The sequence below is a fragment of the Lissotriton vulgaris genome, chromosome 8 (assembly GCF_964263255.1).
Source record: "Lissotriton vulgaris chromosome 8, aLisVul1.2, whole genome shotgun sequence".
Lineage (NCBI taxonomy): Eukaryota > Metazoa > Chordata > Amphibia > Caudata > Salamandridae > Lissotriton > Lissotriton vulgaris.
In genome coordinates this window covers 187,083,891-187,106,671 of record NC_141696.1, presented here as the reverse complement: position 1 = coordinate 187,106,671, position 22,781 = coordinate 187,083,891, and the positions used below count along the sequence as shown (strand labels likewise).

Genomic DNA, 22,781 nt, shown 5'->3' with positions numbered 1-22,781 from the left:
CAAAGTACAGTTTTAGGGAAAGAACATAGGTCCAGGGTACCTGGTTGTCAGAAACCCAGGACACACTTAGTCAAAGAGCATGAACGTCAGACACAAAGTGGGGGCAATCATGCAAAAAGGGGCACTTTCCTACAATTATTCACAGATTAGATTAATCAAACACCCACTATCCCCCATCCAAGTTGCTAAAACATGCCATTGATGAGTTGCTGTATCTGTAACATTAAGAATTGGCATGGGAGTTCATTGGGTTGAGGTAACATACTTAAATACTGAAATGTTTAGCTCAGCTTTTTTACATTTGATGTCCAGAAAATGAATGCTACTGTTGCGGGCAATAAAGACCATACTTTATGTGGCAAGAGCACTGCTGCCAAATGGCCCCATATCATTTTTTTTATTTATTTACACATAGCACGAACTTGACCCAAAGGTATCTGAGCGCTTTACATGAGCACCAGTACAGACGGACACATTAATTTTTGTTGGGCACAGTGAGATGAAGTGATTTGCCCAGAATCACAGGCTATTGACGTCCCTGCCGAGACACAAACCCGGTTCCTTAGCTTCGAGGTCGACCGCTCTAGCCACAAGGCCACATCCTCTCCCTTATGTGTGATATCCTCAGTCCATACGGACATTTTCGCCTATATTTGGCTTACTTTTTTATAGCATAACTATCACTCATCATAGCAGCAACAGACAAATGTCCTTGCATAAAAACTCAGGGTGATGTGATTCTGAACTAGCAGTAAGGATTAATTAGTGATGAGGCATATTTGAACATGAGCCAAAAAATGCAAAGCAATAGTGCAAAGCTGAACATGCACTATGTGTTATTGAGTGATGGGCTGGGGCATGCACAGGGAGTCACAAAGGCACACAGACCTTTGCCTATTCATCACATTCAAGTACTCATCTATTCATGCACTCACTCAACCAATTCATTTAGCCATGCATGAGCTACTGATCATCATTACTGACCGGTGCCGTTGATTATTGCGGCTCACTAAAGCCCAGGGCCAGAGCGGCTAGTTATTGGAAGTGGCTACACAGGGGCCATTGAGATATCTTACTACTGGGTCCGATAATGCCTGGGACTTTGTTGCCACATTTATGTCTAGGACCAAGGTGGCACATTATTTACTAGGCTAACTGTATGTTTATTGTGTTTAACTTTCAGGAAAAAATAAAATAAAAAAACACATTCTTAAATATATTTCAATAGTATCATATGAAAGCTTTCAATATACAGAAAAGACTTGGGGAACAAATGGGCATAATATATTAAAGGACACACAAAGGATAATCTGTAGACACGTTGCTACCATATTTGTTTGAAAGAAAAATGGATGAAAAGTGTCTCTGTGTGTTTGGTGGAGAGGTGGTAGCCATAGACAGATAATAGCTAAGAATGGTGGATCTCGATTAGAGAAGAAATGCCTGTACAATGCAACGTACTAAACTTAAGCATAATGTAGGATTTCAGCAATAAAACTCAGCAGTATATCTACACTACGGGTGGGTGATCAGTTCTGCTCTGCTGGTGTAGTTCTGCCCACCCCGCTTACACTTGTAACAGCAAAACTCCACGAACTGAGCTTTTTCTCGAGCGTGGCTTGCTACCGTTAAGTTGGTGTGCGCGAGCGAGAATTTGCATCTTCAAGCACCATTTTCAGGTGCTGGAAAAGGCACCTGGTGAGATTTTCTCAACAGGGGCGGTCAGGACTGTTCGTGGCGAGAAAGCTGCTGCTCGAATAGAAAATCTACTTGAGGGAAAGAAAAGGAGCAGCGCCCTATGGTGCGCTGCCGTTTGCTCTGATTTTGCAGCATGGAACAAGTTCAGCGCACCCCTACTCTACACCATGAGCTCCATTAGGATGTCGGGCGGTGGCGGTGGCGGTGGCGATCCGCCCGACAGAAATGACCGCCCGCCACCCTTCCCCCCCCCACATTACAAGGGCGGGGGAACCGCAACGGAGGGAACCCCCGCCCGCCACTTTTCCGCCCCGGTCGCATTGCGGCCGGGGCGGAAAATGATTAATATGGTGGCGGTGTCTATGAGACACCGCCAGCCATATTACAATGGCAAGTGTGCAATGCCTTTCCGCGGCGGCAATGCCGCCATGGAAAGGCAGGCGGTGTTCACTCTGGGGGCCCCCGGAGTGAAGGCCAAAGGGGGGTGGCACACGGGGGTACCTGTGGTACCCCCCCCCCCCGCATTTGCATAATCAAAGCGGCAGGCACCGCGCGGTGCCTGCCGCTTTATGTAAATGCTGCTAAGCATTTTTAGTATTGTAGCGGGCAGAGACAGAGCTCTGCCCGCCACAATACTATAAATACAGGATGTGCCCGCCACTGTGGCGGGCACATCCTAATGGTGCGTGCGGGACCCCCGTCCTTAGGGCGGGCGGTCCTAATGGGGCCCCATATGTTTAGCAAGGAGTTAAAACAAAACTGGATTTTCCTTACCTCTGCAGCTCATCCGCGGTGATCCCAAAAAACTCATCCAAGCAGCTTCCAAACACTGCAATTTTAAACAATTCATCTTCATCAGCAACTCTAAGGGATAGTTTATACCTGTAATGAACATTTTTAGCTTCGGTCGTACAGCCACACTTATGACAGTTATATCTGAAAGAGAAAAAATACTCGGGAATACAGGCATGTTATTAATCGAAGACATGTTATTCATAAAACTGTTAAAAAACCATGTGAATATTTGAAACTAGCTTTATTATTTATGTATTTATTTTTTTGTGATTTTTAAGTGTGGACAGATTATTCAAGCTTCAATTCACTTCCCTGCCAATTGTACCAAATAGGTTAGGAAATACTTCGTGAGCATATAAGTTACTGTTGGTTAATGCATTGGTCAGATATGTAGAGGGTGATTTTGATATCCAGAACCACATGTGAGCAGATATATTCATGTGATTAAGGAGTAGTAGCTGCTCTCAGCAAGGTAAAAACAATGGTCAAGTCAAGGCTGTGAAATCTATGGAAGATAGAGGTCCTAGAATGCTGGTAAGAAACCACCACGCTCAGTCTAGGGGGTCAAGACATAACTTAATCATAAGCAATCGGCCTTTAAATGATGCTTGCACCCTAGCAGGTCAGCAAACTTGAGGCTAGCCTTGCAATACTGCTCCCAATCAACCATGTCCCAACTGAATTGCCTAGGGGATCCAGATTCCGCACAAAACTTGCTAAACATATAGGTAAATATGCATTTCAAAACGTCTAATTAAGGTGGAAGAGATTTACACTACCTGCACTCCAATTCAGCTTTATCATTACACTTCTGCAATGATAAGGCTTTACAGAGCCCAGAAAAATAAAAATAAGTTGTGGATCTGAAAGGGCTGGCACTCTACCTTATTGAGTAGTGGAGCTGGAGTAACATTTGTTCAACTTTATGGCATACCTCTACTTATGTGTAATTTCAGCCATGGTTGGGCACGAAGGGGAGCAGAAAGCTTGGGAACTAAGATTGCACTTTTTAATTTTGAATACTTTGTCCTGTTTTTCAAGTTTTTCAGTTTTACAACCTAAAAAACGCTGTTCTGTTTGAAGACACTCCCCAATTTTCCCCGGTCCAGCGCACTCCACACCTACTATTACGAGGCATTAAATAAACTCACACACAAGGACTAGATCAGATTTGAAACAAAATAGTTTTATGATTGCTCCCAGCCTGTTTTGACGTGGATCACAACCAGTGGACATGTACAAAAAATACAGTGGGATGTATAATGTAGCCAGGCACTATAATCTACCTACTGGTGGGTTGTGACAGATCGCACATTAAACGCCCAAGAAAAACCTTTGGCCGTGATTGGTGGGGGAAGTCGATATACCCGATGGCCAGTGGACGTTTCTACATTAGTATCAGAGTGATTCCAGTGTACATGAGTCTTGCCCTTTGCCTAGCAGGTGGAAATCCTCCTTTATACATACAAAACCAAAGAACACAGGGTAAACACTGATGAAGAGCAGACCAGCATTGTGCTCGCTTTTCAGGGGTGTATTAATGACTAAAGTCAATAGGTTGGTTACCAAATTAATTGAAAGAGGGATAGTAAATTATGTTTGATTTGACACCCCCTCTTTTTTTAATAAATCATGGAAGTTGCCAAATCTTTGTGTTTAACAAATGTCATGCGTATATTTTAACAAATTAGCATGAGATTAATAACCTCACTGAAATAGCGCTATTATCTGAGCGAAAGCCCCTTTATTATAATAAATATGTTTCTAAATCATTTTATTTACAACATTGATAATGTTAAGCATGTTGACTGGCGATTGCAAAAAACCTTGAAAGGATCTGCTACTCAATAGCATTTTTAAGCCATCAGAAAACGAGATCTGAATGTAAATTTTTTTTGCTCCAAACTGACTTAATTCGAGTGAGAATGTCTATTAAATTAACTTGGGCCTGCTCTAAGTGGTCTCGCTTTAGAGGGTCTTTTCAACTGCATGGCAGAAACTATTAGGATTGGTCTTTTTAGACCTACGGAACAGTAGAACAGCCACTATTCCTGCCAAATTATTAAAAGATATCCCTGAACATGGCTTGCCTCAATGACTTACAATTATGGCAAAAATTAGCATCTTCTCCAATTACCTTCTCTTGAGCTATCAATTGGTCTTCTAGCCTTGGCACAGCAATGAGATGTTTAAGTTACAGTACATGAATTATCTCATCAACCTGCTGAATGGTGCTGTTTGCAGGTTCTGCTTGATTTCCCAGTGGAATTTAATTTGTTTGAGCATGTCTCACTACTTTCAATCTCATTTGCCTTATATGCAGAATGAACAAAGGATTCAGGAGCAGCATAGAGGTCAGCGGTCTAGCCAAACACAGCTTCCTGCATTGTTCAATCTTTAAATAGAGCTGCTGGAGTGTTTGGGATCAAACCAACCTGTATTTCAAATGTCATTAATGGTGCATGTCTGAAGCAAGGGATCTCTCCGAGTATAACCATCACATTTTGCAATGAACTCTGCAAATAAAGTTTCCTCTTCTATATCAATTACCGGCTTTATGCATTTTCGCCTTTAGCACTTGACTCCAAAAATGGTTTGTTACGTAAAGTCTTTTGGGGTTTTATTTAACTAGTTTTCCCTTTTTCAAGTTCATATTGATAAATTGCTAGGTCTTTTCAACTTAATCTACACAGAAAGCTAAAACCATTTCCATAACTTTGTCATTTACGCCCTATTCCTCTGAAACGTTAAAGTGGGAAAGCCTTACATTCAGATTTCCAAATTTCTACTCTTCAGCCACTTAAAGCAATAATAAAGTCTGAAGTACGACTTATTACCGGAACTTAGAAAAAAATCAATCACGTTATCTGGTCTTTGTTTTAATTACTTAACTGACTTTCTTTCAAGTTCCAAATCTTGTTAAAATAAGCACTGGCACAACCAACAGATCTGGCTTTTATGGATCAGCTAGCCAGTACCATGAGGTGAGCGAGTATCACTCTACTGGCTTGAGCTAAAAGGCATTCGATATTTAATTTAAAGAAATTATAACACTATGCCAGTCATACAGTTGTGCAGCCAGACCTTTCTGCACTACTTCCCAGACACTCATCCTGTTGAACGATAAAAAATGTATTCTGTTAAGTTAGCCTCTACTCCTCTTCCATTTTGTCTACCAGCCCCCATTTTTGTGTTTCTGCGGGGACTTTCATAAGGTCAGAAGTTATATGTTCACCTGAAAGCTTGTTGTACTGATAATACTTCCGTGCCATAATAAGGAGTCCTGCCCTGCTGAAGGGCCAAAGTGTACAGATGTCTAATCTGTTAGCCCACCAACACCTGTAACCTCCCTTGCCTATCACAAAGATGATGTGGGTAGGGGTTTATCGGGATTCAACAGTTCAGCATGTACGCATTATGTAAAAATGCCAAAAGGGGTTGTGTAAGCATTATGTAACAATGACGAAGTGGTGTTGATGTGTTTCACGAGTCACCGAAAAGTATAAATGCCATGTTTGAACTTGTACCTGTTAGTTCCCTCCCTCTGGTACTTGCTGTGTCTGACTGATGTGACTCCTCTCATGAGTGAAATAAACTTGTATTTTGTTTCCACTCCAGTGTTGATCCTCATTTTGTGAGCACGTAGACTAAGGTTGTCCCTGCACCAGTGAGAATGATGGGAATCTCCCTTCTACAATTGGCACCGGCAACGTGGGGCCCCATTGAAGGACACAGCTGGACCAGAAGGAGGTTGTTTCGACAGGACAGAAACACTAAGGGGCGCCCCGCAGACTGAGACTTGCTCTCGTGGCCAAGGTGATTTTCAGCTTATCGACCTGCCTTTTGTGGCGGCTGTGTGTCTCAACTGGAGCTCTTCGGTTGGCATTTTGGAGGTGATCTATTGATCAGAGGATCAGCAGGTGGGAGTTGGAGGACTGCGATCAGAAAGAATCAAATTGGTTGTCTTTTTTTGGGTTTTGTGTTGGTTTTCAATCAATCAATCAGTACATTTATGGAGCGCACTACTCACCCGCGAGGGTTTCAAGGCGCTGAGGGCTGAGGGGGGTGCTGCTAATGCTCGAACAGCCAGGTCTTGAGGTGTCTCCTGAAGGTGAGAAGGTCTTGAGTCAATCGGAGGTGGGTGGGGAGGGAGTTCCAGGTCTTGGCAGCGAGGTAGGAAAAAGATCTGCCGCCTGTCGTTCTTCTGGTGCGTGGTATGGTACTGTGGCGAGGGCGAGGCTGGCTGAGCTGAGTTGGCGAGTAGGGCATAGAACGAGAGGCGTTTGTTGAGGTATTCGGGTCCGGCGTTGTGGAACGCTTTGTGTGCGTGGGTGAGGAGCTTGAACGTGATCCTCTTGTTGACGGGGAGCCAGTGCAGGTCTCTCAGGTGGGTGGTGCTGTGGCGGGGGATGTCCATGATGAGGCATGCGGAGGCATTCAGTATGCATTGTAGTCTTTTCTTTAGCTTGGCCGTTGTCCCTGCATAGAGTGCGTTGCCATAGTTGAGCCGGCTTGTGACGAGGGCTTGGGTGACAGTACTTCTTGTTTCCGTGGGGATCCATTTGAAGATCTTTCGTAGCATGCGGAGGGTGTTGAAGCAGGAGGAGGAGATGGTGTAGACTTGCTTGGTCGTAGTGAGCGATGAGTCCAGGACAAACCAAAGGTTGCGTGCATGGTCGGTGGGAGTTGGTGCTGTGCCCAGGGCAGCGGACCACCAGGAGTCGTTCCAGGCGGAGGGGGATGGTCCAAGGATGAGGATCTCGGTCTTGTCTGTGTTCAGTTTCAGGCGGCTGATCTTCATCCATTCGGCGACACCCCTCATTCCTTCTTGGAAGTTGGATTTTGCGGTGACTGGGTCTTTGGTCAGGCAGAGGATCAGCTGGGTGTCATCGGCGTAGGAGATGATTTTGAGGTCGTGTGCGCAGACTATGTCGGCGAGGGGGCTCATGTAGATGTTGAAGAGCGTTGGGCTGAGTGAAGAGCCTTGGGGTACGCCGCAGATGATCTTAGTGGCATCTGAGTGGAACGGGGGTAGGCGGACTCTCTGGGTTCTGTCGGTGAGAAAGGAGGAGATCCAGTCCAGGGCCTTTCACTGGACCCTGTGTTGTGGAGACGTGTTTTTAGGGTGCTGTGGCAGACCGAGTCGAAGGCAGCTGAGAGGTCTAGGGGGATGAGGGCTGTGATTTCTCCATTGTCGAGCAGGGTTCTGATGTCGTCGGTGGTGGCGATGAGGGCAGTCTCGGTGCTGTGGTTGCTGCGGAAGCCAGACTGGGACGGGTCGAGGGAGCCGTTGGTTTCGAGGAAGTTGGTCAGTTGCTTGTTGACTGCTTTCTCTGTGATCTTCGCAGGGAAGGGGCAGGGAGATGGGCCGGAAATTCTTGAGGTCCTTGGGGTCTGCTGTTGGCTTCTTAAGGAGTGCGTTGATTTCAGCGTGTTTCCAACTCTCAGGGAAGGCGGCAGATTCGAAGGAGCTGTTGATGATGTCTCGAAGGTGGGGTGCGATGATGGTGTCTGCTTTGTTGAAGATGTGGTGAGGGCAGGGGTCGGATGGAGAGCCGGAGTGGATGGTGTTCATGATCTGGGTGACTTCTTCGGTGTAGACGGGGGTCCAGCGAATGAGGAGGGTGGTGGGGGGCGTTGGTTCTGCGGCCGGTGGAGGCGTTTGGTTTGTGAAGCTGTTGTGTATGTCAGCGATCTTGCAGTGGAAGAAGGCTCCGAGGGAGCCGCAGAGGTCATGTGAGGGGGGATGTCGTTGGAGGTGGATCTTGGGTTGGAGAGTTCCTTCACGATGCTGAAGAGCTCCTTGCTGTTGTGTGTGTTGTTGTCTGTGCGCTCTCTGAAGGCCGTTCTCTTGGCGATGCGGATGAGCTGGTGGTGTCTGCGTGTGGCGGTCTTAAGGGCCTCAAAATTTTCTGCTGTCCGTTCTTGGTGCCAGGCTTTCTCTAGGGTTCGGCGGGATCTTTTGGAGTCCTTGAGGTCTGTGGTGAACCATGTGGTTCTCCTGCTGTTGTGCTTGTTCGGAGGGTTCTTGATAGGGGCGAGGGTGTCGGCGCAGTTGCTGATCCACTATGTGAGGTTTCAGGCGGCAGTGTTGGTGTCCGAGGCGTTGGCCGGGGGGCCCTGGGCGAGGGATGCGGTCAGCTGGTCAGTGGTGACTTTGCTCCAGCATCTTTGGGGGATCTGAGGTGGTTGGATGTGTGCGGTGAGTTTCTTGTAGGAGAAGTGGATGCATTGGTGGTCGGTCCAGTGGAGAGTGGTGGTGTGGCTGACTGTGATGTTGGTGCTGGCGGAGAAGATGGGGTCCAGCGTGTGGCCTGCGTGGTGAGTCGGATTGTTCACTAGTTGCTTCAGTCCAAAGTTGGAGAGGTTGTTGAGCAGGGTGGTGATGTTGTCGTCGTTGTTGTTCTCCAGGTGGATGTTCACATCCCCCAGGAGGATGTAGTCTGTGGTGGCGAAGGCGTGCCTGCTGACGGTTTTGAAAAAGTTTGCAAATGTTTTTGCAGGTAATGTGAGAAATTTTACTCATCTTCTGGTTTTGGTATAAGAGTCTCTTAACACTATTGTTAAGAGGTATTTGGTAAACATGCCTGTTTTGAGCACACTTCGTGCATTATGTTGTTGTTGCAACACAAATATTATTTTGGAAGAAAGACAGCCAGCGCCTCTAGAAGGCACTCTCAATTATGAAACGTACATTAAATATGGTATTTCTTCCATACTGTTTAATACATTGTGAAACAAATATATGAAGGCAGGTGCCAGTTTACAGTGGCCACTTAAATGGTACCTTTGATTTAACTAAATTGCAATATGTAGAAGAGCAGCTCTTTAAGAGAAAAAGTAGGCAGAGTATATTTGATGCCGTAGGGTTATGGAGAAAAATAATTAAACAACAGATTAAAGAAGAAAAGGATAGGAAGACATTTTTAGAATAGACTATTGTACAGAAAATTAAAGAATTATAATTAGCACAAAAAGAGAGTGTAGAAAGTGATGAGAGAAGGGTTAGACTTCAAATGCAAAAAGTATATATGGCCAGGGCACTCCTTGGTTGCCTGAAGGCTGTGGCAGCAACTGCCATTTCAATTAGACAATCAGCAGGACTTGGATTGGATCGTAAATTGATGGTTTCTGTTCCCCATTCAGTTGATGTATTATTGAATCAGATTAAGCACTTGTTAGCACCACACATTACACTTAAACGCTGCTTGACCTTGAATCCAGCTACTTTTCTGTCATTGCTCTCTGAACAGCCTAGTGATATACAGGACTGTATTTATACCACTGAAGAACAAACAAAGGGTCGAGTGGACCTGACTGACATGCCCCTGCCTGATGCTCAGGGTGAATTGTATGTAGATGGATCTTGTTTCAAGCTACCCAATGGCACCACGACTGCAGCTTATGCTATTACCACACTGCATACAATTGTGGAGACGGCATGGAGGGTTAGTTCCAAATTTGCTGACTACATTAACATTAAAAAAGCTAGTGGCTATTAATCAAGTAGGCCAGGACATCATGCTCCTAGAAAATATTTGTGAACTAAATTTTAGTATGAGCAAATATGCATGTGTACATTTGCTTCTGCGAAAATCTGTTACGCGTTTACAAGTTCCCTCCAGCCACTTTTTTCCCCAACCCTGGAAGAAATTTTACTTCTGCCCTTGTCAGGAGTAAATTTCCAACCTTTCTCACTATGGGAAAAGATTAGAGAAGAGCTGGTGAAAACCCCTAAAACATGTAAGTTGGTAGGTTTGCACAGATTTAACAGGGCATTCCAACACTGGAACTATTGCTTTCCGCTACCTCCAACCCCAGTATTTAGATTTGTGGAAAGGTGGCAAAATAAGGGAATGGCTGGTATTCAAACCCTTTTATAGAATGAGCACCGGCATAATCAGAGAAGCTATTATCAGACCTCTTATATGATGAGGTTGTTGCTGTACTACATGGCACCAAAGAGACAAGTGTTTTTTTTAAAGGACATGAAACAACCTGTTCCATGAACAAGTAGATATTTGATTAAATTCGACAACCCTGAAAAGAGTTCATCAACTACAGACCCACCTCACTCCTGCCCTTTCCATCCCAAGTCGTGGAGCAATCTATCAACAAACAACTCTACAACTATCTCGAACAACACCAGCAACTAGACATTTCGCAATCTGGATTCCACAATAACCACAGCACGAAACCGATCTCATCGCAGCAGCTGACGGCACCTGGACCATCATGGAGAATCATCGTACTCATAACACTCGACCTCTCCGAAGCCTTCTCCACCGTCTCCCACAGCACCCTCATCCCAATACTCCACCACTTCAGAATACATGGTCTTGGCCCTGAGCAGGCTGGCTTCCTTTCTCTCCAACAGGACTCAGGAAATCAGACTACCGCTCTACACCTCCAAAATCAAGAACCTCATCTGTGCAGTACCTCAAGGATCATCGCTGAGTCCCACTGTAGGAAAGAGGGTTTCTGTTGCAGCAACCCCCCCACTTTTTGCCAAATTTCTGAAGCACTGTGCCTTGGGTCCCAGCCAATCAGGTTCCCAGGGCCTGAGTTCTTTCCCTAACCTGTACCATTGTTTCCACAATTGGTACAACTCTGGCCTACGTTTAAGTCCCTTGTAAGGAGTATCTATGGTACCAAGGACATGGTAGCCAGGGAAAGGCCTCTGAGGGCTGTAGCATGGATTATGCCTCCCACAGAGACCTCTCAACACAAACATGCGACATTGCAGCCTGCGTGTTTTGGTGCTGCTAAAAGTGAAGAGACGACATGGCACACATCCCTCTGTGCCATGCCTGCATGAGGCTTAGGTAAATCACCCTTAAGACAGGGTGCCCTATACCTCATGTGAGGACCAATCTGCATGTGCAGATAGGCCCCTATAAAATCTAAGGCCATTCTTAAATACTTTTAGTGCACAGTAACCTATGACCCTGCTCGCAGGCAGGTCGCTCCCCACGCTGCTGCACGGCTCTGCCTGCATTGTTTTTGCCTAATCTTGTATTTTCCCCCTCTGCCTAACTTTCTTTCCCAGACTGGTTTTTATTCCCCTGTGCCTGTACTGGCTTTCTTGCCCAGACTTGTTTTTATTCCCCTGTGCCTAACTTGCTTTCTTGCCTAAACTTGTTTTTGCTTCCTGTGCCCAGTTCTCCCGCGGTCCCCGCCCATTTTTCCCACCGCTGCATCCTCGCCCACCTGCAATCCCATTCGCCGCCGCGCTCCCACCTCCCAGCTACTCCTCCCTCCCACATCCCCTCATATGGAAGCCACTACGCGGCGTGGCGCGCCGCTGGCGCATTTAAGGCAAGCCAGTCTGTGCCCGTTCGTGCCTGGACCACGCCCAGCACCAGGACCCCTGGACATCACGACTCCCGACACTTCTACAATGCCAGAACCCTCCACGCACTCAACACAGGACGATCACACACCTGCTTCCTGGCCACCCCGAAGTGCACCCACGGACCTTTCACCTGCCGGAACTGCAGCTTCACAAGCATCCGCCCCACCATGCTGCCGACCAGGAAAGAACCCAACCACCTCAGATGCATCCTTCTGTTTTTTTTTTTTGCATCCTTCTCAACACCCGCTCCGCCCGAAAACATGCCGTTGAACTCTAGGACCTACTCGACTCAACCTCCCCAGACGTCGCCTTCCTGGCGGAGACCTAGCTGAACCCCGCCTCGGCACCCGACATAGCCATAGCCGTCCCGGAAGGCTACAAGATCACCCGCAAGGACCGCCCCAACAGTGCGGGAGGAGGAATCGCCATCGTCCACAGGAACACTCTCAGAGTCTCGACCAACACCGACGACACCCTCAGCACCGCCGAACACCTGCACTTCCAGATCCACACCGACCCCAACACAACCCTCAGAGGAACCCTCATCTACAGACCGCCCGGACCCCGACCACAGTTCAGCGACTCCATCGCCGACTTCGTCAGCACACATGCCCTCGCCTCCACGGACTACATCCTCCTCGGGGACCAGAACTTTCACCTCGAGAACAATGACGACACCAACTCCACCACCCTGATCGACAACATAGCCAACCTCGGACTCAGACAACTCGTCACAACACCCACCCACGCTTGACCCCATCTTCTCCGCAAGTCCCCACGTCTCCTTCAACCATACCACCGAACTCCACTGGACCGACCACCGCTGCATCCACTTCACCTTCAAGAAACCCACCACGCACCACCGCACCCAACAGATGCCTCACCGCTGCTGGAGCAAGGTCACCGAAGACCAGCTAACCACCACCCTCGCCCAGAGCCCACCCGCCAACCATACCGACCCGACACTGCCGCCCGCAACCTCAGACAGTGGATCAACGACTGCGCCAACACCCTCGCCCGGTCAAGAAACCCTCCAACAATCATATCAACAAGAGAGCCAGCTGGTTCACTGAAGTCCTCCGGGCCTCCAAGCAAACCTGCCGAAAGCTGGAGAAGATCTGGCTCAGTGAACGAACAACAGACAGCCACGCCGCCCACAAGAATGCCACCCGCAGGCACCATCACCTCATCAGATCTGCCAAAAGGGCCTCCTTCAAAGACCGCCTAGACAACAACCCGCACAACAGCAAAGAGCTCTTCAACATCGTGAAGGAACTCTCCAACCCCAGCTCCAACAACAACGACGTCCCACCCTCGCAAGACCTGTGCGACTCGCTGGCCACCTTCTTCCACCGCAAGATCACAGACGTCCACGGCAGTTTCAACGCCACAACCGCCCCGACAACCACTGAGACCTCCGCCCCCACGACCACCATCCGCACCAACCGCCTGCTCTACTGGACCAACATCAACGACAATGACACCATCAAATCATGAACACCATCCACTCCGGATCTCCGTCAGATCCATGCCCACACCACATCTTCAACAAAGCCAGCACATCCATCGCAGCCCATCTCCGGAAAGTCATCAACACCTCCTTCGAGACAGCAACCTTCCCGGAGAGCTGGAAGCACGCCGAGATCAACGCCTTACTCAAGAAACCCAAGGCGGACCCCCAGGACCTCAAGAACTTCCGGCCCATCTCCCTGCTCCCGTTCCCGGCAAAGGTCATCGAGAAGACCGTCAACGAACAACTGACCCGCTATCTCGAGGAGAACAACATCCTGGACCCTTCCCAGTCCGGGTTCGGCAGCAACCACAGCACCGAGACTGCCCTCATTGCCGCCACCGATTACATCAAGTCCCTGCTGGACAACGGAGAAACGGCGGCCCTCATCCTCCTGGACCTGCCAGCCGCCTTCGACACGGTCTGTCACCACACACTACGAACACGGCTCCACAAGGCTGGGATCCAAGAGAAGGCCCTGGACTGGACCACCTCCTTCCTCTCCGGCAGAACACAGAGCGTCCGTCTTATCCCCCTTCCGCTCCAAAGCCACCAAGATCTGCGGCGTACCCCAGGGCTCATCCCTCAGCCCAACTCTGTTTAACATCTACATGGCACCGCTCGCCAACGTCGCCCATCGGCACGACCTCAACATCCTCTCCTACGCCGATGAGACCCAGCTGATATTCTCCTGCACCAAGGACCCCCACACCGCCAAAACCAACCTTCACGAAGGAATGAAGGCCGTTGCTGAATGGATGAGAAACAGCCGATTGAAGCTGAACTCGGACAAGACGGAGGTCCTTATCCTCGGATCCAACCCGTCGGCCTGGGATGACTCCTGGTGGCGACCGCACTAGGAACCGCTTCAACACCCACCAACCACGCACGCAACTTAGGGGTCATCCTCGACTCCACACTCTCCATGACTAAACAGATCAACGCCGTCTCCTCCTCCTGTTTCAACACCCTCCGCATGCTCCGTAGGATCTACAAGTGGATCCCCACTGAAACAAGAAGAACAGTCACCCAGGCCCTTGTCAGCAGTAGGTTGGACTATGGAAACGCCCTCTACGCAGAAGCCTCGGCCAAACTCATGAGACGGCTCCAACGCATCCAGAACGCCTCTGCACGCCTGGTCCTCGACATCCCTCGCCGCAGCCACATCACAACCTACCTGAGAGACCTGCACTGGCTCCCGGTCAACAAGAGGATAACCTTCAAGCTCCTCACCCACGCACACAAGGCACTCCACAACACCGGACCAACGTACCTCAACAGACGACTCAGCTTCTACAGATCGTTCTCCCACCTCGCCGCAAAGACCTGGAACACCCTCCCCATCCACCTACGGCAGACCCAAGACCTGCTGACCTTCAGAAAACTCCTCAAGACCTGGCTTTTCGAGCAGTAGCAGTATTCCCCACCCCAGCGCCTTGAGACCCTCACGGGTGAGTAGTGCGCTTTACAAATGATATGATTGATTGATAAAACCATACTGAGTATATGGTCTAGAAACTTGTCATTACGAGTTTCCTAGCAACATAGTGGCTTTACTAACTCCTGGGATGCATGGCATCAGAATAATAAACCTGAACTGATTCCAGTGTTAAATGTATTATCCCATGCACTTAGGCGTCCCTTCTAGAGGGGATCCCTGAACTAAATCAACCACTGGTGGGTTCCTGAATGGTGAACACAAGCCTTCTACCACAAGACAGGTTTCTGGGCCCCTGGAGTGAGAGCCTTTTCTCCTAGGGTCCACAAACAAAACCTTACCTCAGCGGAGCTGTTTACACCTCCCTCAGGTCAGGAACAGTTAGTTATCTGTGGCAGGGAAGCTTCAAATGCTTTGCTGCCTTTGTAACATGTCCCCCAGCCTCTGTTGCTAGCAGGAGCAGGACCCCTTTCTGTCTTCACCCCCTTTTTGGTGGGAAGACAGGCAGGACAATCAGCACAGCCCAGAAGGTGTGCCCACCTCTGCCAACCTCACCACTCTGGTTGGTGAGGTGAGGTGAATCCCACTCTTCAGTGCCTGCCATCTTGCAGATGGCAGGCACCCTCAGATCAGGGTCAGGGATAATGCTCACTCCCCAGGTGGGGTGAGCACACTAAGAGTGTAGTCACTAGAAGGTCAGCAGCCCATTGGCTACTACCTTGCTACCCCAGTTACGCCACTTTATACAGTATGAAGGGACACCCCTGAACCCAGCTCAGGAGTTCCTGATGACTTAAGAAGACTGGCGAAGAAGACAATGCAGCAGAAGAATATCCAGGCGGCCACTGGTTTGGACCCAGCCCTACCAGCCTGCCTGCATTCATGCAACTTCACTTAACACCTGCAGCACTACGACTTCCAGCCGGAAAACTAGCGATCTCCAAAACCCTGAGAGGACTGATCAGCTTTGAAAAAGATCCAAGACAACCGAAGATAGTGTCTCTGTCTCCAAAAAGAACTCCAAGACCCTGTGTAACCTTGAATACTCACCTTCCAGACCTACCTCTGCACCAGACGGCCATGGCCCAAGTCTAGGAGGCCCACCGGTCCAGAAGAGGTTCCCCAGGAGTCTTGAGCCCAAATCCATCAAGGGGTGATGTCTCCCAGCCTTCGCAACGACGCCTGCAGCCTATGCACCAAGACTCCCCTCGAGGGCGACCTGCCCGGTAGGGAGAAACCCAACGTCCAAAGACCCCCCTGCATCCTTTGGCCCAGTGTCCCGGGGACCCGAACCAACTGTGTCCAGACATCGCCTGGCATCCTAACTTCCTCCCTTGGCTGTTGGTTCTATGGAAGAGACCTCCTGGTCTGAGCCTGCAGCCTGAAACCGGAACCAACAATCCCCGTAAGGTAACACTGGCCGCCCGATGCTGTGTGAGCACCCTGCACCCGGCTGCCCCTGTGCCGCTGGTGGTGTAGTTTTGGTGCTGCCTTAGGCCCCCCCTTCGTACTTACCTTAACTCCTGAAGATTGTCCTCCAAGGAAGCTTTACCTTCTTGTGAGCAGCCTTCAACCAATGTGCCCCTAGTCCCCATTGGCTTGCTTTGAAACCCTTGCCCTCAGCAACCGGCCGCCCTAGTGCCACTGGTGGTGCACCTTGAGTGCAGAATTGAACCTTGGGGAACATTGTTTCTACCCCCAAAAGGACCACACCAAAACGTCATTTTCCCCAGATGATTGCACGGTGCGGCCTTTTTTCTGAAAAATGATTTACGTGTTGACTCTGCCTTATATTGCAACAAAGTAACTTAGTGTCCACAAATGAGTTGTCCTGCTTACTAATGTACTGCAATGCCTAAACTGTATTATTTGTTTCCTTTGCACTAAGTAAGAAAAGTAACAGAAAAGTAACTAGAAAGTAATCTGAAGTAATTACAAGTATTGAAAAAAGTTTACAAAATATTTCCTATACTGCAAAGTAACTTGTATGCTTATACAAAGCCAGTACTCAGTGTATTTTTAAAAGTATTATTGTTTTGGAAGTATAACTAGTAATAAGAAAGTAACAACTTTGTATACAAACAACTGGTCTGGATTCAGTCTTTGAGTGTGTGTGTGACATCATTTCTTGCCTAAATGTGTACAGCAACTGCTTAAGACTACCCTCTGATAATCCTAATTGTTCAGACCAGCTACCACTACATTAAGAGTATCTAGCTCTGCCATACCTTTGGGGACTCCCAGGACTGTGTGCACACCATGCCACCTTTTGGTATAGTATATACATAGCCAGCTTCCTACACCTACCCATTTCAACATCTACACGGCGCCACTCGCCCATGTCATAAGATCCCACGGAATCAACATTGTATCCTACGCAGATGACACCCAGCTCATCTTCTACCTCAAAGACAACAAACACACCACCAGGAACAACTTCAACGCCCTTGTTTCTAACGTAGCAAACTGGATGAAACAGAACTGCCTAAAACTCAACACAGATAAAACTGAAGTCCTGATCTTCAGGAATAAGAGCTCTCCATGGGACTCCTCCTGGTGGCCATCAGAACTTGGGACCCATGCCCACCCCCACAGACCATGCCAAAACCTCAGCTTCACCGTGGGCGACAGGCTCACGAAGACCAAACAAGTTACCCCCTCCTTCCTCCTACATATGCTCCACAAAATATTCCAGTGGATCCCCATTGACACCAGACGCATGGTCACCCAGACCCTCATCACCAGCACACATCACACCCCACCTCAACAACCTACACCGACTACCAATCCAGAAGACGCTCACCCACACATACAAAGCCCTCCACGACATCGAACCTGCCTACCTCAACCACCGCCTCAACTTCCACCAACCCACCAGGTAACTGTGCTCGGTCTCAGTCCACCTTGCGCAAATACCCCGCAGAAGCAAGGCAAGAGGATACTCCTATTCCACCATTGCCCCAGGAACGACCTTCCACTCGACATCAGGACCTCTCCATCCCTTCTGAAATTCCGCAGGAAAATGAAGAGCTGGCTATTCAACTAGGAGCCCGATTAGCCTACTCATCTACTCCAGTGCCACGATACCCTTCGGGTGAAAAGGACACTTTACAAATCCCCATAACATAACATACTCATACTCAGAGAGTGTTTTTGAAAGCTGTTTGGACTTTCAGGAGCTGCCACTGAACTGAGGTAGAGAAAAAAGGAGAAAGGTGGTGGGCAACAGGGGTCTTTTTGGGATGTAAAAATCCATAAAACGGTTCAATAGTATACACATCAACTGCTTGCAGAAACGATCATTTGTTTTTTTTACCTTTGAAAGACTTGAACAAGCCTTGAAAAGCAGTTTGGACAAGCAGGATACAAGAACGGGGAATCCTGGATGGAAATTACTGAGGCATACAGAAACCTTCTCCTTCCATTCATATGGTAAGAATAGCTTCCTGGGAAAAGAAAAGAGAGAAAGCACTCGTGATCAATAAAACGGAACAGGCAGTGGAGTCCACTTATGAGTGTAACAAAAAATGCTACGGTGAAGTGAAAGGTCAGGTTTTGATTGCTCATTTTGGAAACATAAAATGTGTCGGAGAATCTGAACAGTAAGCTACTAGACTATGTCAGTGAATAAAGAAGTACGAAGTATGCTTAACTCAGTAACAAAATAGTGTTCTAGCTGCACTCGAACAATACACAATGAACATTCATATGCCCTATTAGAGCCGGGTCCAGTCTGGCGTGTGGTTGCGCGAGTTCCTGGTGTTCTCTCACAGATCACAGTTGTGATGTATTTGTCCATTTGTATTTGTTTAACATGATGCAATATTTTCCAGGTATTCAGAGCTACTTCGCCCTGAAGACTGTTGTGTCCACTAAGTGAGTTGATAGTTTAGCACTGAAATCTAATGAAGGAAGGCCACGAGAGGTCATGTTAGTTGGCTGGTTAGCAAGATTTTATAACAGTCACCAGGAGTGCCTTAATGTGGGAGAGGGACGGCCAAGAAAATAACCCTTTGCAAAGGAGTCGTCCAGATTGGTGGGGAGAATATAAACTGGTCTTACTGGTGTGTCCTGTTTAGCTGCCCATTGCAACTATGTCAGCTGTATATGAGATTTTCTGTCTAATTTGTATAACTATGTGGCTCGCACCGTTGGTAGCCGCATAACAGCCTGTTATCTGGCATATCTGTCCAATAGCAGGCACGTGTGAGACATCTTGTCTAAAGTGCTTTAATACAGACAGAGGAAACACATGTAACAAGCATTTACAATGCAATGGTTTCGCCTTTGCAAAAGTTAGAGCTATTGGCATTGTAAATGACATTTTTTTTATTTATGTGTTGGTTTTGAAAACAGATAAATAAATGGCATTGCCATTTACATTGCCAATAGCTTAATCTCTCGCAAATGTGAGACCTATTGTAGCCTACTGGACGAGCTCAGCAGACAGCAATTACTACCACACACACACACCCAAAGCCACAGACACCTAGAGCCAAACACACACACACACACACACACACACACACACCCAAAGCCACACACACCCAAAGCCACACACACACACACACCCAAAGCCACACACACACCCAGAGACACACACACACCCAGACACACACACACACCCAGACACACACACACACAGAGCCACACACACACACACACACACAGCCACACACACACACCCAGAGCCACACACACACAAACACCCAGAGCCACACACACACACCCAGAGCCACACACACACACCCAGAGCCACACACACACACCCAGAGCCACACCCACCCACCCAGAGCCACACCCACCCACCCAGAGCCACACCCACCCACCCAGAGCCACACCCACCCACCCAGAGCCACACCCACCCACCCAGAGCCACACACACTCACCCAGGAGAGCAAGCACAGCGAGGGGGCAGAGAAGCAAGCACAGCGAGAGGGCAGGGAAGCAAGCACAGCCAGGGGGCAGGGAAGCAAGCACAGCCAGGGGGCAGGGAAGCAAGCACAGCCAGGGGGCAGGGAAGCAAGCACAGCCAGGGGGCAGGGAAGCAAGCACAGCCAGGGGGAAGGGAAGCAAGCACAGCCAGGGGGCAGGGAAGCAAGCACAGCCAGGGGGCAGGGAAGCAAGCACAGGAAGCAAGCACAGCCAGGGGGCAGGGAAGCAAGCACAGCCAGGGGGCAGGGAAGCAAGCACAGCCAAAGGGCAGGGAAGCAAGCACAGCCAAAGGGCAGGGAAGCAAGCACAGCCAGGGGGCAGGGAAGCAAGCACAGCCAGGGGGCAGGGAAGCAAGCACAGCCAGGGGGCAGGGAAGCAAGCACAGCCAGGGGGCAGGGAAGCAAGCACAGCCAGGGGGCAGGGAAGCAAGCAGAGCCAGGGGGCAGGGAAGCAAGCATACTCCATGAGGCACATAAATTGACGCATCAAGAGTGCATTTTTAAACTGCAGTCAGACAAATATATAATTAAATAGTGAACACGCTACATGTGACGGAACCCAGGCAGGTTAGCCTAACAATTACAATAAAGGCAAAGGTTTCAGGGCTTAGGACAAGCAATATATTCTATGTATTCTCAAGGACTAACATACCAAAACCATAAAGCATATTTGTGTATACATATGCAGCACTACATCAATCTCGCTTAAAATGACAACAGAAAGAAAAGCTAAAAAGAACAAACGCAATGCATTTTAAGGCAACACAATGGTCACAGTATTTTTTACGTAAAAATGTCACATTCTGCGCTCTGCATTTCTGTCTAGCACCAGTATTGATCCTAGCTGTATGGTTTTACGGTCAAGTTTTCAGTTATTGAAATAACCGAACTGATAATCGGCATGCATTCATAAATAAAAATCTAAATTACCATAAAGGTCGGGGTTGACAAGTGATTTTCTGGCCACAACTGACAATACTACCATGAAGAAGAAGAAAGGGGGTGGGAAATAAAGCCCAACAGTGAATAAGGTTGTTAAATATCAACTTTACACGCTAAAGAACAAAAGAGGATGGATGAATGCTTATAAAAAGTCCAGCTACAGGCAATTGTTCGAGCAGAATTCCAGCCCATCGTGTTTTTTCCTCACTTCAGATTAGATCCAGCCACATATAAATCAGCATTGGAACAATTGGAACAGCTCAAACAGAACTGATAAACCAGGTCTTCTTTGTACCTGAACACAGGCTACCCAAGCCCGGGTTCGGCCCAATAGGGTTTTTTCAGTTGAGTGTAGCATGTTTTCAGTGACCACGGGACCCATTTCTGAGTAAACCCCTCGTCACTTACAACCATGATCATGCCGGTTTTGATCTTCGGATTCAAAGTATTTCACATCTGTTATTATGTAAAGATATTCTTTTATAGAAAGGAGGAATGTGGTAAGGAACAGAATAGTGTTCTTATCCGACGAATAAAACATACTTTTTATTAATTAAATTTTTAGTTATGTTTAAGAAAAGATTTGGCATCCGTATATTACTTCAGCAGCTTCATATAGCCAACACGTGGGCTGCATTTGTATTAGAAAGTACATTTGCTGGTAAAAGCATAAGTAGCACATTTCTCTGTTTCTGCTAGTCACTCGTGAACTGGAAAGTGTGCAATTTTACAACAACCCAATTCTGATGTAAATAAAAAATAACTAACGGCTTAGCTCAACAATGATGGGGTGGTGTCTCAGATCTGTTCGGCGAAATACCATCGGCCGGAAAACATGCATCACTGATTGCAGTTGTTTTTTTGGGACCCATGACAGAGCTGGATAGTTAGGAAATCACAAAAGAGACCGAAGGGGTCGAGTTGCATGTTCTAATCAAATCAATTTGGCTTTATGCTTTAGCTGTTTCGGGGCAAGATCATTCAACTCCCGTGTCCCTTGCTCCTCCACACAGCACGCTCAAGTGTTCCAATCAGGTCAGTACGGCCTCCTGGGTAAACAGCGCGAACGAAAAGGACTGAGATCACATAAGAGTTAAAGCTACTTGTAGCCCTCAAAGTTGTAAAAACAACCAATATCTTAGGGCTAGAGGGACGTTTAAAGACCAGAGCCTAAGTAGTGTCCCCCAGAGGACTAAACTATACAAAATAAACTTAGGGGTCTAGGAGCTGAATCAGATATTGATTCGCTAATGTTATTCCTATGTCAAACAAGTACTATAGGAATGCAAAAGTTGAATGACAGACCAAATCGCCAAAATGTGAAACACCTGTAACTGTGAGTCACCCCAGTTGTTTGGATTCCCATCAAAGTCTTGTATAGATCAATATTATCATTTGGTAATCCTTAACGGGTATTGTGTCTCTTGATCATTGAGACCACATGCATACCCTCTCGGATGGTTCGGGGTAGCGACCACAATCACACAGATATCTCAAATGATGTAGATTCGATGGGAAAAGTGCAGTGCGAAAAGTAAGAGTGGTGATTTAAAATAGGATAGGGAACCAACAAAAAACTTTTAATGGGCGTTGGCCCCTTCCTGGTTAAAAACAAGAACAGTTTGGCAAAATCGTCGCAGTGATAACAAATAACTGCGAAGAGACCAACATGTTTCAGCCACGGAGGGAGATGCCTCAGGCTTTCGTCAGGGTCTCTGTTCTTTGATATAGCTACTGCCTATATAAGTGTATTAACGTGTGTGAAAAATTATACAAAAAAAACACACAAGTGGGAAATAACAGAAAAGGATATAATGTTCCTTCATCTGTGCGAACTCCTCTTCGGAAGCTGGTGTCTTGTTACCAGTGTTTCCGGGGAGTGGACCTCACCTCTTCCTGGACCTGGCTCAGGATATGTGAGACCCCGCTCTGTCCGTCGTTGTCTCGAGCTGTGACTGAGTCAGGGGGAGGCGACGATTTTGCCAAACTGTTCTTGTTTTTAACCAGGAAGGGGCCAACGCCCATTAAAAGTTTTTTGTTGGTTCCCTATCCTATTTTAAATCACCACTCTTACTTTTCGCACTGCACTTTCCCATCGAATCTACATCA

General features: G+C 47.8%; 1 protein-coding gene across 1 annotated transcript in view; it reads right to left on the bottom strand.

The window, feature by feature from the left end:
* Positions 1-22,781, bottom strand: part of DDIAS (DNA damage induced apoptosis suppressor) — a 121,169-nt gene that overhangs the window by 38,449 nt on the left and 59,939 nt on the right. The window contains exons 2-3 of the mRNA XM_086933911.1: positions 18,113-18,242; positions 2,473-2,634 (exon numbers count right to left, since the gene is read on the bottom strand). Coding sequence (XP_086790037.1) covers positions 2,473-2,634; positions 18,113-18,225 — 275 coding nt within the window. The 5' untranslated portion in view covers positions 18,226-18,242. The remainder of the gene's footprint in view (positions 1-2,472; positions 2,635-18,112; positions 18,243-22,781) is intronic.